This window comes from Mirounga leonina, unplaced genomic scaffold (assembly GCF_011800145.1).
Source record: "Mirounga leonina isolate KUSES-001 unplaced genomic scaffold, KU_Mleo_1.0 Mir_128, whole genome shotgun sequence".
NCBI classification, from domain to species: Eukaryota; Metazoa; Chordata; class Mammalia; order Carnivora; family Phocidae; genus Mirounga; species Mirounga leonina.
This window is the reverse complement of record NW_023270320.1, coordinates 701,513-720,833: the sequence shown is the minus strand read 5'-3', so window position 1 is coordinate 720,833 and position 19,321 is coordinate 701,513. Positions and strand designations below refer to the sequence as shown.

At 41.4% G+C, this 19,321-nt stretch overlaps 1 protein-coding gene across 1 annotated transcript in view; it reads left to right on the top strand.

Annotated features, from left to right (window-relative positions):
- The first annotated feature begins 5,763 nt into the window (after positions 1-5,763).
- Positions 5,764-19,321, top strand: part of PSD3 (pleckstrin and Sec7 domain containing 3) — a 522,661-nt gene continuing 509,103 nt past the window's right edge. The window contains exon 1 of the mRNA XM_035003894.1: positions 5,764-5,876. Within this exon, the coding sequence (XP_034859785.1) occupies positions 5,856-5,876 (21 nt within the window). The 5' untranslated portion in view covers positions 5,764-5,855. The remainder of the gene's footprint in view (positions 5,877-19,321) is intronic.

Below are 19,321 nucleotides of genomic sequence, written 5' to 3'. Positions count from 1 at the left end.
GCCAAAATTGAAAAAAAAGAAAACTGATAATACCAAATGTTGGCAACAATGTAGAATATTGGGACTCTCATACCTTACAAATGGGAATGTAAAATAATATGGCCAATTTGGAAAACTATTTGGTATTTTTTTAAAAAATAAAGTTAAATATACATACACCACATGAGCAGCAATACCATATCTGGGTATTTATCCAAGAAAGAACATACAAACACAAAAATACTTGAACATATATATTAACACATTTTCTTTATAATAGCCAAAAACTGGACACAACCCAAATGTCCATCAACTGGTAGAGAAACAAGTTACGTATTCATGCAATGGAACACTACCGAACAATAAAGAGGATTAAACTACAGACCCATATAAAAACATGCATGATGGGCAACTGGCTAACTCAGTGGCAGAGCATCTGACTCTTGATTTCAGGGTCATGAGTTTGAGCCCCACATTGGGCATCCTACTTAAGAAGAAAAAAAAAAGAAAAACATGCATGAATCTTAAAAGCATTATGCTATGTGAAAGAAGGTAGACAACAAAAAATTTCTTATTTTATGATTCCATTTATGTGGAATTCTAGAAGGGCAAAACAGAAAAGCAGGTCAGTAGTTGCTAGTATCCAGGGTTTGGAGGGAGGGATTGACTGCAAAGAGGCTTGGAACTTTGGCTGTGGGGGGGTGGGGAGGCAAAATATCTTGATTGTAGTAGTGATTTACACAACTCTATACATTTGCCAGAACTCACTGAATTGTATACTTAACAATTCTGATCACCAGTTCCAACATGTGTGAGTTTTCCCCCCATATCACCAAGCAATTCTCCCATACCAGCTGGGTATCCTACAATTCAACTCAATTCTGACACTGTCTACCTGGAGACAGCATCATATCCCATACGTTAAGGGCTCAGGCCTTAAGGGACTAATGGCAATACCGCCCCCTTCCCTTCAGAAACCGTAAGTCCAGGTTGCCATTTGGGCTTCTGACCAACCTGCTGTAGATTGAAGGTTCCCACGGCTTCCACCTCAGGTTCAGTTATTTGCTAGAGAAGCTCACATAAATCAGAGAGATAGCTTACTTACTAGATTACCAGTTTATTATTAAAGGATATAACTGAGTGACAGCCAGATGGAAGAGATGCAAAGGGCAAAGTATGGGGAAAGGGCACAGAACCTCCATGTCCTTTCAGTGTGAGCCACTCTCCCAGAATCTCCAAGTGTTCACCAACCCGGAAGTTCTCCGAACCTGTGCTTTTTGGTTTTTATGGAGGCTTCATTACCTAGGCGCAATTGATTAAATCATTAGTTCTGGGCAACAATTCAACCTTCAGCCCCTCTCCCCTTCCTAGAGGTCAGGAGTTGGTACTGAAATTTCCAACCTTATAGTCACAAGGTTGGTTCTCCTGGCAACAAGCAACAAGTCCCATCTTCAGGTGAGGTCCAAAAGTTACCTCATTAACAAAACAAAAGACTTTTTAAAAAAGATTTTATTTATTTGAGAGGAGCGAGAGACAGAGCATGAGATGGGGGAGGGACAGAGGGAGAAGCAGACTCCCCATGGGGCAGGGAGCCCGATGTGGGGCTCCATCCCAGGACCCTGGGATCATGACCTGAGCCGAGACAGAGGCTTAACTAACTGAGCCACCCAGGTGCCCCAAAACAAAAGACATTTTAATGCTCTAGTCACTTAGGAAATTTTGAGGGTTTTAGGAGCCTCTGTGCCAGGAACAAGGACAAAGATGAAATACATATTTCTTATAAATCACAATATCATAATACTTAAAATTGTTGACTTTTACTGTATGTAAATTGTACCTCATTAAGAGAGGTATTAAAGGGAAAACACCCTTTCCTCCAGAGTTCCTGACTGGATTTATATGAATCAATAGACCAAAATATCTGGTCTCACAGATCTTAGAGGCGAAGTGACTCAGAAAGAGCCACTCTGTCAGAATTAAGCCTCAGGAACGTGTCACTTCTTGCAAGTAATTCAGCAGGTGTGTCTAGAATGAGAGTGTTTAATGGGAAATAGAAAACTGATAGATTTCTCTCCTTTCAGAAACATTTAAACTTACAGAAATTTTCAAATATAAGAGTTCATAATGCATGTATTTTGTGATGAGAGTTCTATTCAAAGTTCTCTCACTTACTTTGTTGATAGTGCTTACCAACATTACTCTCTATGGAGTCAATGAAATCAAAGGAATTCTTAAACATGTTCTCCTTCCCGAAACAAGAAGAGAGAATTCTTTCATTCATTTATTCATTCAGTGAACATTTGTTGAGTACTTCCTCTGTGCTAGGCAATATGTTCTGCAGTGGAGACAAAAAGTAAGTAAATGAATGAATGAATGAATGAATGAATGAATGAGTGAATGAATGAATAAGGTGTGGTCTGTACCCTCTGGAAAGTGCTGTCTGCCCTGGGTTTCTTGGGGTCACAATTCAGAGCATTCAGCTCCTGGGGTTTGCCATTGTCACTTAAAGACTTGCCAGAAAGACTGAGGATCATGAAAATAAAGAATATTTTTAATTGAAAGCTCTTTAAATCCTCAAATGCTGCAATTTTTCAAGTGGGAAGGACAATCTCTCCCAGTCATAGAAAAGGAAATGAGGGCCTAAGGATAAGAAGGTCCCATCCCATGGTTAGACAATGAGTGAGCTGAGATACTGTCGTCTGATTCTTGTTCAATATTCCAGAGGTCCCTGGGGTCATCTTCATTGTCTCCTCTCATCACTGACTGTAGAGCAGCCTGTTACTATGTTATGCTTTCTTCTTGGAGAAATGTCTGGTTACTTTTACAATTTGAACGCACACAGCATTGGTAATTTCCATAGGTCATTTCTACTCTGTAAAAGATATTATAATGAAATGCTTTTTCAGCAAAGAAATGCTTTGTATGGAATCCCCCTTCAATACAAATACTGCTTTTGAAACAATTCCTTTTCATTTGTTGAATGATTCTGAAAAAAGTGATTTGTTTTTTGAGGGAAATAGGGACTTTTTCCCAAACATTTTCAGCAATTATTCTGATGGTAAAGCATTTTCTGTCGAAGTAGGAGGAAGCAGATAGGTTTTCAAGTGTGAAATAGAAAAGCAGCTGTAGCTATGTAAAGGTTTGGTTGTTTTTAATTGTTGAGTTGGTAGGGGTGCTTGGGTGGCTCAGTCGTTAAGGGTCTGCCTTCTGTTCAGGTCATGATTTCAGGGTTCTGGGATCAAGCCCCACATCAGGCTCCCTGTTCAGCAGGAAGCCTGCTTCTTCCTCTCCCACTCCCCCTGCTTGTGTTCCTGCTCTTGCTATTTCACTCTCTCTGTCAAATAAATAAATAAAATCTTAAAAAAAAAATTGTTGAGTTGGTACATAGTATTGCACTAAAAAGCTTTATCTTCTCAGAAAAATAAATCAGTGCAATCGTATGGTATTCTTGGACCGAACTTTCATTTGTCATTTATTCAGTGCCACCTATGTGCCAAACCCTGTGTGAGGCAGGGCTGTCAACAAAACTCTTATGAGGATGGCTATGTTCTGTCTGCATTGTCTAAATATAGGAGTCATTAGCCACATTTGAAATATGGCTAAAAACTGAATTTTAATTTAACTTTAATTCATTTAAATTTAAATGGCTACATGTGGCTAGTAGTTCTCAAATTGGACAGGATATGTATGAGGAATGAGGAATAAGTAATACGAAGTGTCTCAATATGCACAATGTGGTTATGGTGTATTGGGCTAGATGTAGATGTAGGATCTTTTCCAGTGATATCTGTCCACAAGTGTACCAAATCTTTCAGAATCATCACCTTCAATGAATCTACAATGAAAATGATTATGTCTGTATCCGGAGGTACAATGAATAACGTGCATACTTAAATGTCCATGTAAATGTCCGTGTAAATATATGTGCACACATATTTACAGTGAGAAAATAAAGTGCTAAAACTCTTTCAAGCTAAGAAGCATAAGAGGATGGTAGAATAAGGCTCTGCCTCAGGTTCAACTGAGGTGTCAGTGCAATAGATATCAAAGGATATGAAAGTGAATGTGAGACAAACCTCTACCCCATGTGCAGATTTTTAAGGAAACGGTCCTGAGACCCTGTTCCACAATATTGGGTCCTACAGTCAGATCAAAGCTATAAAAAGAAGAGTATGAGGTCAGTGGGAGCCTAACTCTACTCCTCATTAGGGGGAGGTAGGGGGTGCTACTCTCTAATTCTAAGCCTAGTGAAGGTACTTTAAGGGGCCCCTTGGAGATATTTGAAATTGTTCCCTGTAGCTGGAAAATACTGAGAATGGTGGCCTAACTCATGTCCCAAAAAACTAATGGAGACTGCGGCTTCCCAGGAAAATCAGTGTGGGAGACTGTTGACCATACTTTGGGGGCAAGGCCAGAGAGCTCCTGCTGTGTGGTTGGGATTAGCCTGCAGTTCCAGAATTAGTGAAGCCAGGGACATGTGAGTGTTTCTTGTGGACCAGGTGTGGATCGCGTGCAAGAGAGTTGGCCTTGGGTCCGCCCTCTTGGGGTATATCCAACAGGGTGGGCTGGAGAGAGACTCAGCGGGAACAGGAGGTGTCCCGCTGGGGTACCTAGGGCTGAATAACAGGAACAGGGGATCTCGCCCACCCTCTTCCCCACTGCAAACTTCCAGATAAGCAGAGAAGATTTTAATGCTAGGTCAAACGTTTTTGTAGCCACTTTCCTTTATTTAGGCACCTTCTTGCGATTACAAGAGGTAAGACTAGTCTTCGTGACATAAAACCGTAACACAAACATCCTATAAGCACCATGCAGTTGGCCACATGGACTTCTACCTCTAGGTAGACCTGGCACGAGTGAAGTGCCCTTGACCTGCAATAGACCTTCCACGGGGTGGTTTTTAGATCGCCCTCTCCCTTCGCCAGACGAGGGCGCCTTTTCAGGTCCGGCCTTTGCCGCACACCACAGAGGGCAAGAGGAAAAAGAGCACGGGACTTTGGCACTTTCGACTGAAAAGGCAGTTTTTAAAGTGAGCTACTCCCTTGCAGGCACATTCAGTGTGGGATAGTCCGGACACTAGACCGCCGGGTGGAGTGAGCGCCTGTCTTCCCAAGCAAGACCCTCCCCAGGGGAATGGACCTCAGATGGCGCGGCGGGTGGGCAGGTCGCCGGAACTCCGGCGGCGACTAGTGGCCCTAGGAGCCCCCGCAGAGGCAAACCAACCACAACCCCGACCTGAGGCACCTCCCCTCGGCACGCCTGCCGCCCAGGACCCTAGGGGAGGCGCGTAGGCGCGTGTCCCCGCCGGCGCGCGCCCCGGCGCTCTTCCTCCTCGCCGATCCTTCACCCGGCCCTTCCAGAGAGGAAACACCCTGGAAAGCGCCTCTCACTTGCCTCAGGGTGGGAAAACTGGCAGGGAAGAAGACAAAGCAACAGGCACAGTTCCGCACTCCGGCTGGAGGCCGGGCGGAGGGCGAGCCCGTGGCACCTAGCGACTGCTGAGGGCCCAGGGCACCGCCCCCGCTCGCCCTTGGGGCACCGCCTCCCCTCCCGCCCCCTCCCACCCTCGGGAAGTTATTCCTTCCCGCTCTCTCGCCCCTCCCCGCCCCCCGGGCGCCTGCCCCGCCCACCGCCTCCAGCCGCAGGCTGCTCTCGGACCTTCTCAGGGGACCTCGGGGGCGGGCGGGCGAACGGCCTCGGCAGCCTCCGCCAGGGTGCGCACCGCCGCCGCCACCGCGGGGCTGCTGGTCCGCCGCCACTCGCCAGTCCCGCGAGCCCAACAAAGAGCGCGCGGCGCCGGCCGCCCGCCTGCAGTCGCGCCCGAGGCTACCTGGCCCGGGAGCGCCCGGCGACAGTTTCGGCGCGGGCGATGGAAGATGGAAGGAAGAAATGCCGCGGTGAGGCACGAGAACCGCCGGGGGCTGAAGGGCGTGTGGGGTCGCTCGCGTTGCTTACCGTCCGATCGGGGATGTGGTTTGCTTTGTCGCTCCTTAGTCCCCTTGGGTCCCTGGGCCACTTGTGTTTGTGCCCTGATGTCATATTCTGGTAACTGTTTTCCTTTTTGCGCTTCCTTTGTGTGTGTTAGGAGCCCAGAAGGGTCAACTTTGCGGTGTTAAGGTTTAGGGGTTTTAATTCAACCCTCCGCTTTGAAAACCTGCCTTGGAAAAAAAGCCTGAGTACTCGTACTTGCTTAATGATCGAAAGAAGGCAAGCATTAAAGAGGACTTAATGTGCCAGTTTTTACTCTGCCCAAGTCAGCTCTTGTATTTAGGGGCTATCACGTTTCTCTTTCAAAAAGAAAAAACAACAACAAAAAACCCCAAAACAAATTTGCATTGAGCGAGCAAACAGGGGAAGATTATTTGGTCTAATATTCTCAGTAGCTTTTAAAGACGTTTCATTCTGTTTTACATGCATTTAACTTTTATCTGCTGTTTTCAGCTGTAAGTTCTAGCAAATGATGTTCTGAGATTTAAAAAAAATCCGGATTAACACTTAGAGAACGTGGGTTTAGAATGTTGTCCTTCACTTAAATAATAAATGTTTAGTTTTACCGGTCCCCTCGAGGGTATGTTAAACACCCAGTAGGCAGAAGATGTAAAAGGCATTACGATTTTATTTTATAGAAACTGGTTTGCCTGACAGTGGGATGCAGGATTTCCACACCAGAGTAACTCTTCAGTGGGTCCAGGTGTTGGTGTAGGGAAAAGGCAGATCTTGAAAATTACACCAAGTGGGATTCTGAGAACAAATGCTTTGTTTCATTAACTATAGTTCCATATATACAAAGGATTTTGCAAAGCCCAGTAGCCAAGTAAGACAGAATTTCAGCTGTCAAGGAGCTGCTTTCTAGTAGGAGAGACTTCTGCATAGGTTACATGGAGGAACCCAGAGGGAGGAGAGCTTCTGACCTAAGGGCTTGGAAGTCCTCTGAGAGGAGCTAGCTGTTGAGCTGGACCTTGAAGTGGGGAGGGTTTGGCTGTTTTTTTGTGTGGGAGGGAAAGGATGTTCCCTGCTGAAGGAAGAGAAATGCACTTTCTATCCTATTCCAAGAAATGCTTTACCATCCTTTCTTAGAGTATTTACAAATCAAGAGATTTTTTTTTTAAGTCATTAAATTCCTCTTCACTTGAAAATGCAACATGCTCAACAGAACCAGCAAAACAATACAGAATAAATTAACACCTTCCCAACCAATTTTTAGTGGCTTGATGCATGTCTTTCTAACAACTTTCTTATATCCATTCACAGATCATATCACAAATATATGATTCGTCTTGCCAGATACTTTATTAACATATACTTTTTATACAAAAAGGAGCAGAGTGGTACCATGGAAAGCACTTGGGTGGAACACTTGGCTTGTAGGTTTTGTCACTGAGTTTTTGCTGTTGTCTTGGGCAAATCATTTTAACCTCTAGCTAAAATTTCTTCCTTTGTAGGTTGAGGGGATTGGGTAGATGCTTCCTCAGAGCCATCTAGCATTTTATGGTAACATGCTTAAACATGTATATGCATTACTTATTTAGTGATGTAGTCTTAACTTCACATTCTGACTATCTCTCAGTTTGTGTTTGTGAACGGATCATCGCTCTTATCCTATCCTGGCCATTGAAAGTGGGAGAGCGATTAAAGCTGCAAAGCTAAAATAACACCTTATTTAAAGGTGAAATTCCACAGTTGAATGTTATTTTTAAAAATGCAAGCATAAGAAGCTTGATTTGCAAATCTCAATTTGTGTTAGTTTTAAAAAAATTTTGCTGACACTCTTCGTTTGTGAACAAAGAATAATGCATACTTTACTATGTACGTTGTACTTACGAGGTTCAATTTTGCTTTTAATTAAATAGTAGCAGTTAAAAAATGGGATAGGATAAAAAAAATGGGATACCTTGGAAATCCTTTTAGGCTAGTAAATCTTGGGAATTTGGAAATAAAAATAAAATAAGACAGAAAGTTCATTGAAAAAGGAAAATTCAGAGATACTTTCCATAAATGGCTCTATTCACTTTCTAAAAACTTGGTATTTATTTATTTGTTTGCTAATCCTGGTGGAAAATATGAATGGGATTTAGTCTGACATTACATTAAAAACAACAACATGTCCAAGGCATTACTACTTTCAGAGGTGATTTTTTTTTCCTTTAGAAATTGTGGAGTCATCTGTCCTGCCTTATTCATAAACTAACATGCTATTGTGGTAATGGGTTAATCTCAGTCATGGTTAATCTGAGGCAAAAACCATGTGAACATTAAAATGTATATGCGCTTTGGCCTCCAGATTGGTTTGTTTGAGGTTTACCAGAGGTATCTTGTCATATGGCAGTTATGAAAAGAGCATTTCTTTGGGCTTGGGTTGGATTAGGAGGTGAGTAATGGATGGTGATCCTTTCCAATTTTTAGAAATGAATTCAGACATTGACGTTTAGGCAGTCTGTGAAAAATAATCTGGCGATCAGTAGGTGACCAAAGTCCACTTACCTCAGGATATGAGTCAGGCTCCCAGAAGGCTGCGGATCTAGTCTAGCCTTAAATCACTGTTGTTTTGTGGGTTCTCAACAGTTAGGGATTCTTCCCCTGTAGTCTGGGCCAAACACAGAAGTCCTTAGTTTCCCTTTGCTGAGAGTGGAGGTGATTTATCTTGAATACTGCCTTTTAGTTCTTTCTGAATTCTTTTACAGTTAAACCAGCCTAACCTTATGTTAGAGGAGTACAGGATCCAGATGAATTTCTCCAGAGCATTTGTTCAGAGTGTCCGTGTCAGGACGGTTTGTGTTGTTTGTGATATTGCAGACACAGAGGCGTGCTGGAAGGAATTTTAGTGGGGACATTTTGAGAGTGTGTCCCTTTGTACTTTCCCTGTGTTCCAGAGCTACAAGACCATCTTCCAAAGACATTTCTCAAATACACGCTGCAGATTAGCGTTCGTTGCAGTGGCTACAGTGCAGTGGCAGGGTGGATCACTGTTGCAGTTTACAGTGGAGGAAAAAACACAGCTTGCAGCATATAGTTAACAAGCTATTCTTTTTTTTTTTTTTTAAGATTTTATTTATTTATTTATTTGAGAGAGAGAATGAGACAGAGAGAGCATGAGAGGGGGGAGGGTCAGAGGGAGAAGCAGACTCCCCGCCGAGCCGGGAGCCCGATGCGGGACTCGATCCCGGGACTCCAGGATCATGACCTGAGCCGAAGGCAGTCGCTCAACCAACTGAGCCACCCAGGCGCCCAACAAGCTATTCTTAAATCCAGATCACCAGATTTCCATGCCTCCTTTGAAAATAAGGTGTAACTCATAACCGTAATGAATCTTTGCTTATGCTATCTTATTTATATAAAAATAGCACATGTCCCTGCAGTCCTTGTTTTTCACTGGGCCCAGAAGGTCAACAAACTGGGGCCCAGTTGGTGCCTAATCGGCAGGGACTTTGTTGACAATCCAGGACACAGAGGTGGTGAAACATTTTTTCTCTTGAGCATACTTGTGGTGTGAGGGAGTCACCCCCTCGCCCCTTCTTCCATGTGAGTGCCAGGCCCTGACTAGGGCCCGCCACTCATTTCTTGGGGCTTGCTTAACTTTGAACAGCCATGTAGTATGAAACTCCCTTTTCCTTGGCCACAAATCAGTGATATGAGTCAGAATAATTGTACATGTTGATGGATGGTTTTCAAGTTTATCCTTGGAGTTAGGGACTTACGGTAAGTGGAAAAATAAGCATTTTGACCTGAGCCCGAGGCTCTTTTCTTACACAGTATTTTTATGTGGGTTGTCTGAGCGGCAGCATTTTCCTTTAAATTTCATCTTAAGTCCCAACTTCTGGAAAATGCTTATTTTAAGCATTTTAGAAAAGCTAATTTAAGTTTTCAGGAGATGCATTGTTACCATCATAGCTAATACTGATTGAGATTTCCTGTGTGCTTTGACAGATTACCTCCTCTAGTCCCCATGACAACCCCATGAGGTCAGTACTGTCATTATCTCCATTGTGAAGTCTGGAGAGGTTAAGTAACACAGCTAACAAGTGGCAGAATGAGATTTAAATTCAACAGTCCAATTTTCTTAACTACTGTTCTGTTTTTATGTCCTCAAAGTTAGCATTGCATGTTGCAGAAACTGAACTTTTTGGCTCTCATATTTAGATTCTGTATGTCTTAGACCCTGAAATGGGATGACTAATCAACAGCCATTATTTTATATATGTGTTGGCTTAAGTGGTAGGACCAGGATTGTAGTTTGGCTCAAGAGATGGAAATTGTGTAATTTTCTTTCAAAAACACTCTTAGTGTCTAAAGGGATCACTAAATGGATTATGTAAGGAGTTCTGTATAGTTATAAGCAATTCATTGGAATTCAAAATAAAGCAGATTTACAATTTGAAATTGAATGTAAGGCTCACCTATTTTAACCAACTGAGCCACCCAGGCGCCCTTGAATGTAAGGCTCACCTATTTTAACTTATAATTACGTCACCTCATAGAAGTAATCTAGACTTTTTTTTTTTATAATTGCGGGTGTTGACACAGAGAAGGCTGTTTTTTGCTTCCCGTGAGCTGGGACTTCGGTTGTTGAGAAAAGGAGCCTGAAACAATGAGGAGGAGAAGGAGAATGAGCTGAGGGCGTTAATAAAAAGATCAAGCAGCAACTGCTCCCTTTTCTCTTACCTTCTGTTCCCAGACTTGTGCTAAGAAAAAGTGAATTATAGAAATGGAGTAGCTTGGTTCTTTCTATGGCTTTCTATGGTCTGTGGACAAGGCGAGTAGAAACGTGTAAATAGAAGAAGCTGTAGCTTCTTTTGTTTGGACTTGAGATTATTGGTTAAGGGCCACTGGAACTGCTTTTCTCGGTATATGAAAACTTACACCCTTTTCTGAATTTTGATTTGTTTTTTGGTAATCCTTTCCAAGAAGTTATTTGATAGGCACAGTATAGATTCATTCAGAGGACACTGGGGGAAAGGGAAATCTAGGGGTAACAGTGAGTGACATATACAATGCAGTTAAATGATTGCTGCCTATGTGATTAATATTTTCTAACAAAATTATATTAGGAAGATACTGAGAAATGACAGCAGGCTGTGTGATCTTTCATAGCATCTTACTACCCTGATCTTTCCTTCATGTCTCTAAAAGCTACAAGTCGGAGTGTTTAAAGAAGGAAGATAGTTCCTTGGGGCTGAAGTTTTTCATTTGAACATCAGAGTTTGCTCTGGGCAGGTGTTTATTTTCAGCTTTTATTTCTAGTGGCTTCAAAGGGTCGTGAGCTGCCTGCCCCACCTGCTGATGCTTATTTCTTCCTATAAAAATCCCCTGTGCCAGAAAAAATCCCATTGCTTTCCATGAACTCCTATCTATAAGTAAATTAAGGCAGAACCCGAAGTACAGACATTAATATGCTATTCATTCATTCAGCAGATGTTAAGTACTTACCGTGTGCTAAGTTCTGTGTTAGGCCCTAAAAAAGCTTGTCCACTGACCACTAAGAAAACCTGCCAAGAACATTCAGAGGCATTTGGGTACTTCTGAAAGTCAGACCTCACAATCTGTAAATACTGATAATGTACCTAAGAACTCTGAACTTACAAACTTTTGTAGAATCAATGAAGTTTCTGTCATATCAATATTGTTAAATGGAATTTTCTGCTATGATGGCAGTATTCTATATCTGTGCTGTCCAGTATGGTAGTCAGTAGCCTCATGTACCTACTGAGAGCAGTTGGAATGTGGCTAATGAGATTTAGGAACTGAATTTTAAATTTTATTTATTTAGGTGAATTTAATTTAATTTATTTATTTGCGAGAGAGAATGAGATAGAGAGAGCATGAGATGGGGGAGGGTCAGAGGGAGAAGCAGACCCCCAGCTGAGCAGGGAGCCCAATGTGGGACTCGATCCCGAGACTCCAGGATCATGACCTGAGCCGAAGGCAGTCGCTTAACCAACTGAGCCACCCAAGCGCCCCTATTTAGGTGAATTTAAATAGCCTCATGTGGCTAGTGGCTATTATGTTGGATAACACAGCTCTAGGGCAAAAATGCACTAACAGATAGCATTGGCTATCCTGGGCAGTCATTTCCCATGTGACCATCTGGTTGCTTATGATGTGTTCACCAACGAGGCTTTGTTTTTAGTTTTGCACATATTTACAAAAGCAGTGAGAGTGTATGGAAGCATGGGATTTTAATGGAAATGAAAGTGGAGGTAAAATCACTGAAAGTGATGAAAAGGAAAAACCTTTGATAAAATGGAAAAACTTGAGTGTCTTGCTGAGAGTCTTCTATTATATTAATAATTAGGTGCTTGAGAACTTATGGAGATGGTGAGAACACTGCAGTTGACTTTTTTTTGTTGCAAGCTGTGGATAGGTCATAATTTCAAGTCCCCTTTGATCTGCCTACCATTGCAGTGATTATCAGGGTGGGTCATGCCCAATATCTAAGTGGCTAAGGTCTTTCCTGGGACCCCTTAAAGCTGTCCTGGAGGCCCAATGGATTTTTAGTGTAGATGAAGCCGACTAGGAGAGACGCCTGAATAGCATAGATGTTCGCAAGGAATGGGCCTGGTTTTAAAACTACTCATTAGTAGAGGTGCTTCCGCACCATCCTTAGAGATCGAGAACACAGACAATGGAATGGAGGGAAAAAAGTCTTACTCTTTTTCCCCAAATACTTTTTAGTGACAAGTCTGGGAGGTGGACAGCCCTGTTTTCAGGCTCCAGGATTTCTCCAGGTAGGCGTACAGGAATAGCCTTGAGTGTAGCATGTGTGAAATCATGAAAGAATTCTCCTGGTTGGGCCTCTGTTGAAATAGATTCCAGTTATTGAGTTTTGTAACTTGTGGTGAAAACAATGAAATCAAGGCGTAACAATACAAAAACGTGGGGATGGGAAGAGGAGAAGGAATAACATGTATTCTGTATTTACTATGTGCCAGGCTCTGTGTGAAGTGTGCGTGTGTTGTGTGTGTGAACTTATATATTCTTATATGTTCTTTACGTTATTGTAAGATAGGTGGTGTCCCCATTTTCAGAGGATGAAATTGAGGCTCATGAAGGTTTAAATGGGATTCTTTTTAAAAACAACTTTATCGACAATAAAATTTACATACCACACAACTCATCCATTTAAAGTGTACATTTAGTGACTTTTAGTATGTTCACAGAGTTGTGCATTTGTCACCATAGTCAACTTTAGAGCATATTCATCACCTCAAAATAAACTTTGGACCTATTAGCTGTCACCCTTCCCAACCCAGGCAACTGAATATCTACTTTCTATGGATTTGCCTATTCTGCACAGTATGTGGCCTTTTGTGACTGTCTCCTTTCATTTAGCACAATGTTTTCAGTGCTCATCTGTGTTGTACTTCATTCCTTTTAATTGCTGAGTAATATCCATTTGAATACGCAGGGCGCATTTCATTTATTCATTCATCAGATAATGGGTTGTTTCCATTTTTTGGCTATTAGGAATGATGCTGCTTTGAACATGCATGTACAAGTTTTTGTGGGGACATATGTTTTCATTTCTCTTGGATATATACATAGGAATGCAATTGCTGGGTCATATTATAACTCTGTGTTTAGCACTTGGAGGAATTGCCAAACTGTTTTTCACGGGGCTGCACTATTTTACATTCCCATCAGCGATGTGTGAGGGTTCCCATTTCTCTACATCCTCATCAACACTTGTTATTTTCTCTGTTTTTTATTTTAACCATCTTGTGGGTGTGGAGTGTTATTTCATTGTGGTTTTCCCTAATGTAGTTGAGCATCTTTTCATACGCTTGTTGCCCATTTTTATATCTTCTTTGGAGAGATGTCTCCTTAGATCCTTTGCTCTTGGTAAAATTGGGTTGTCTTTTAGAATTGGGTGATTGTCTTTTCATTATTGAATTGTAAAAATTTCTTTATGTATTATGGATACAAGGCCCTTGTCAGATATATGCTTTGCAGATATCTTCTTCCATTCTGTGGGTGGTCTTTTCATTTTTTGTCTTATCCTTTGAAGCAAGTGAGGATCTTTATATTAAGCAAAGCATGAGAGGGCTTAGCACACTTCACGTACGTACTGAGGTCAGTCAACAAAATGACTCGTAAAATGGCTTATGTAATGAATGTCATCTTGTTTGTTTCTGGTTGGAGAAAAAGATTTAACCTTTGCCTAAGCTACTCAGATAGAGTTGCAAAGCTTTCATGTGTATTAAAAGTAAAATTTGCAAGTCGTTTCTCTGTAGACTTTTATGTACAGAAAATAGTGCTTTCCTCTTGGATTCAACAGAGAACTGTTAAAAAGGAAAAGAATGGGGCGCCTGGGTAGCTCAGTCAGTTAAGCATCTGCCTTTGGCTCAGGTCATGATCCCAGGATGCTGGGATCGAGCCCCACGTCTGGCTCCCTGTTCAGCGGAGAGTCTGCTTCTCTCTCTCCCTCTGCTGCTCCCCCTGCTTGTGTGCTCTCTATCAAATAAATAAATAAAATCTTTAAAAAAAAATAAAAGGAAAAGGAGCCTTTACCAAGAAGAGCCCTCTTTTGAGGTCCTGTAATTTTTATGATCTAAATAGTGTTTCGCATATTTGTCTATCAAAGGAATTACCTGGTTTTAGATTTCTAGGGCCAGTTGAAGGTTCTGGTTCAGGAGTTCTGAAGTGGCACTTTTCCTCAACACTTCCCATGATTAGGATCAGGAATGCTTGAGAAGCTCTGATCTAAACTGGTGATAATCATGACCTTCAGTGGTTGCCCCTAGAACTTAATTAGACCTCTTTAGTGGGTGTGGCCTCCAGGGGACAAGCATCCTTCACTGAGGGTTATTACAAAGAGCAGATCCAGCCAGTCTGACTACTTTGCTTACCGCAGCTACTGATCTTGATCCAACACAACCCAAATTCTCTTCCCCTCCCCTTATATAGTAGAGATAGTTCCACTATAAAAATTTAATCCAGGTTCATAAACATTTTCATGTCATAAGGTTACCACCGTCCTCCTGAGAATATTGCTCTGTTTCCTTTTCCTCTCCTTTAAGATGTGTTCATAATTTTCTTAGCATTGTTGAATCCCTGGAGGCCTCCCATAGCCACACAAATCTCCATGTAACTTGATTACTTACCTGGGTGGGTGGGAATTATTTTCAATCTTCAAGTCACACAGCTATTAATTGGTAAAACTGATCTTTCTTGTACCCTGTATTATTATTGCCTGTAGTGCACTGTGGTTGCCAAGAGGAAAATTCTAGTACTTTGTGTGGTGCTTTGGCACATAGTAGTCACTTAGTAAATGTTTGTTCGATGAATGAGTCGAACACCACAGTCTCTTTAATAGCTAAGCCCAGGAACCCTTCCAAAAATGTATGGACACAGTAGGTGCTTTGACTTTTAGCCTTGTGTTATGGTGGAGTAGAACTTCCAGAGTCAGCAGATTTCTGGCCTCATCATTTTTTGTTGTTGGCTTCACTGTGGGGTTTTGTTGCATCTCCTGTTTTGGGGAAGTGGAATTTTCCCCTACTTTGTAGACAGTGTTCGTGGTCTGCTTTTATAGCTCCAGTTGTCTAGAACATTCCTTTTAGCTTTCCTGGAAACAATCTTTTGTATGTACCCATATGTAATTGTTTTACATAATATTTAATTGAATTAGACAATTTCAGTAGCAGGTACAACTGGCACAAGTCAGTTCGGGAGCAAACACAGTTGATTCGTGGTAACCATCAGCTCAATGATAGGAGCAGAATTTGAACTTGCCAGAGTCTTGATTACTAGCTATAGGCACCGAGTAATAATGGGCATCAGCTAGGATGTTTTACAGGGTGAATGTTCATCCTGGAGTTGGCTAATTGGAGGTTGGTCGAGAGCTTCTGCTCTAAATGTGACTTCCTATACATAACTTCAGAAACAGGCAAACATATATGAGAATTAATATTATAAGGTGGAGAAATTAAGACACTCCATTTTTTTAAAAGTTAATTTTGGCTTTTATCTGCCTCACATCACTTCTGTTTGTGTACAGAGTTACTTTACTCCTGAATAATTTATTTCTGCATGTAAATGTTTTTTGAAATTATTTTGCTTTCCTTTTACATGGAAATAGTTGAAGTTCTTTTAAAATGTGGTTTGTAAAAATATGACCCACCCATGTCTATCTATTGAGTGAGTATATTACTAAAGTATTAATACCCCAATTTTTTGTCTTATATTTAAGTTCAGAGGTTCACCGAAAACAGGGTTGCACCCAGATCTTTTATATTATTAAAACATTAAGTGCTTCGTACTTTGTGTTGTAATTTCTCTATCTTTTTTAGAAATGAAAGCCCATTCTGTTGGTCTGGCAACTTTGACCTGCTTCAGGAAGGGTATCCATATCCAGACCATCTTTTCAGTGTGCTCTGGTGAAGCAAGATCTAGGGTTTTGAGAAGTCCTAGTGCCTTTGGAGTGTTTTAGAGTATCCCTCAGTTTAGAGAACTATGTCTTTACATTACTCAGTTTTTTTATGAGGTTAACTTAATTTTTAAATTGGAGCCCCCCCTTCTTTTCCCCACAGTATCTGAAATGAATATACATACAAAGTGCCTTATTAAAAGTATGCTATCATATATCATATACAGGTCTGTATCACTGTCCTCTTTTGTTCACTCACTTATTTATTAAACAGATATTTATCGTCTCCTATGTACCAGGCATTATTTTTAGATACGGGGGATACAGTCATCAATAAAATAGACAAAAAATTCTTACTTTTGCAAGGTGTGTGAAGTACTTTGGGGAAAAATAAAGAAGAGGAGAGAGATTAGGAATGAGGTGGAGTTGCAATTATAAATAGGATCGTCAAGGATGGCCTCAGTGAGGTGACTTGTGATAAAAGGCCTGAGGAAGGTAAAGGGAGTCATGTAGGGAAGAGTACTTCAGGAAGACTGGACAGCAAGGGCCAAGTCCTGAAGTTGAGGCATGCTACCCACTGTCGAGGAACTACAAGAACAGTGTGACTGGAGTAGAGTGAGCAAGGAGGAGAGTAGACACCAGTTCCTGTGAGGCCTCTGGTCTTGTAGGCTATTGCCAAAGGCTTGGGCTTGTACTTAGAGTGAGAGCAAAGAAGCCAGGGGAGAGTTTCAAGTAAAGATGTTACATGGTCTGGCTTCTGTTTTAAGAAGACACACTGCTGCTGTGTCTCATGAGACTAAACTAAAGTGGGGAAGGGTAGAAATAAGGACACCAGTTAGGAGGCTATTGTAGGAACCCAGATGAATGATGGTGACTAGAGTGTTATGTTTTGAAGATAGAGTGGTAAAGATTTCATGAGTGACAGGATGTGAGATGTGAGTGAGAGAACTCCGTGGTGAATTGGAGGGTTTTTAGCTTATGCAGCTTGAAGGATAGAGTTGCATTAATAAGCTAGGGAGACAATGATTTGGGGGGGAAGATCAGGAGCTCAGTTTTGGAGATGCCCAGTTGGCAGTTGGATATATTACTCTGGATTTTAGAGCAGGTCTGGGCTGGAGGTAGACACTTGGGAGTTGTCAGAGTATGGGATTGGATGAAATCCATAAGAGAGTGAGTGTAGATAGAGAAGCAGAGAGGTTCAGGACCAAGAACCTGGGCTACTTCCACACTGAGGTTGGGAGATGGAACCAGTAAAGGAGAATGAGAAGCAGTAGCTAATCAGGTAGGAGGAAATCCAGAAGAGTGCGGAGTCTGGGAGCCAAGTGAAGAAGGACAGTGAATCAGATGCTCCCAAGATGAGGGTCAAGACTTGACTTAGGAATTTAGCAATGGGGAGCTCACTGGTGAGCTTGACAACAGCAATTTTGGTGGAGTATTAGGGACCAAAATTGGTAAGGATTCAGAGGAGAGCAGGAATAGAGAAATGGAAACATCAAACATGGACAAATATTTCAAAGGATTTTTGCTGCAAAGGGAAGGTGAGAAATATAGCTGAAGGGAAAAGCAAGGTCAAGAGAGATTTTAAAATGGAGAAAATAGCAGTATGTTTGCTGATAGGAAAGACAGTAAAGAGGAAAAAAGGAATGAGCCTTCATGTAGTAGCATAATTCTTATTCAGAAGAACATTGATTTTGTTTGATACAGCTAAAATCATTTAGCTTTCTATTGTAAACACGAATTCTTGTTAATGCAGTTTGTATGTTCAACATACAAAGTTCTTATCTTCCCATCTCCATCAAAAACCCAAACCTTTTCTTTTGTCTGAGCCTTTAAATAAATGATGTTTTGGTATGGATAGTTTCTGTTCATCTTAAACAACCTAATGTAGTCCTTAGTTCTGCACCAGTATGCATGGGCTGGAGGTACACTCAATTCACATACCTTCTTCAGTAGCTGATGACTTTTTTTTTTTTAAGACTTTATTTTTTAAGAGCAGTTTTAAGTCCACAGCATAATTGAGAGGAAGGTACAGAGATTTCCCATTTATCTCCTACCCCCCCCATTCATAGCATCCCCCATTATCAACATTTCCCATCAGAGTGGTACATTTGTTACAGTTGGTGAACCCACACTGACACATCATCATCACCCAAAGTCCATACTTTACATTAGGGAATTACTCTTGGTGTTCTGCATTCTGTGGGTTGGCAAAAATGTATAATGATTTGTATCCTTCATTCTGATATCATACAGAATATTTTCACTGCCCTAAAAAGTTCTCTGTACTCTTCTTATACATCCTTGCCCACTGTCCCAGCACCTGGCAACTGATCTTTTTACTGTCTCTACAGTTTTGCTTTTTCTAGAATGTCATATAGTTGGAATCATGAAGTGTGTAGCCTTTTCAGATTGGCTTCTTTCACTTAGTAATATGACCTAAGCTTCCTCCATGTTTTTTCATGGCTTGATAACATTTCTTTTTAGTGCTGAATAATATTCCATTGTCCGAATACACCACAATTTATCCATTCACCTACTGAAGGATGTCTTGGTTGTTTCCAAGTTTTGGCAATTCTGAATAAAGCTGCTGAGAACATACGTGTGTAGGTTTTTGTGTGGGTAAATACCAGGGAGCATGATTGCTGGATCATATTATAAAAAGAGTATGTTTAGTTTTGTAAGAAAATGCCAAATTGTCCTCCAAATGGCTGTACCAATTTTGCATTCCCACGAACATTGAATGAGAGTTCAGAGGTACTATTTCTGAGCTTATTTTTACCTCCGTAGGTTTTGCTTCTGTTTTCTTCCTGTTTTCTCTTACTTCTCTCTAGCAAGAACTTTCTGACTCTCAGAACATGTAGCATTTCAGTATCTTCTGCCATCCAACCTTTGCATTTTTATTGATCTCTGCAAAAAGGCTATTAGCTCTTGGGTGTTTGTTTAGTAATTAGGTAGCTGAAGGGACTCGAAGCACATTTCATT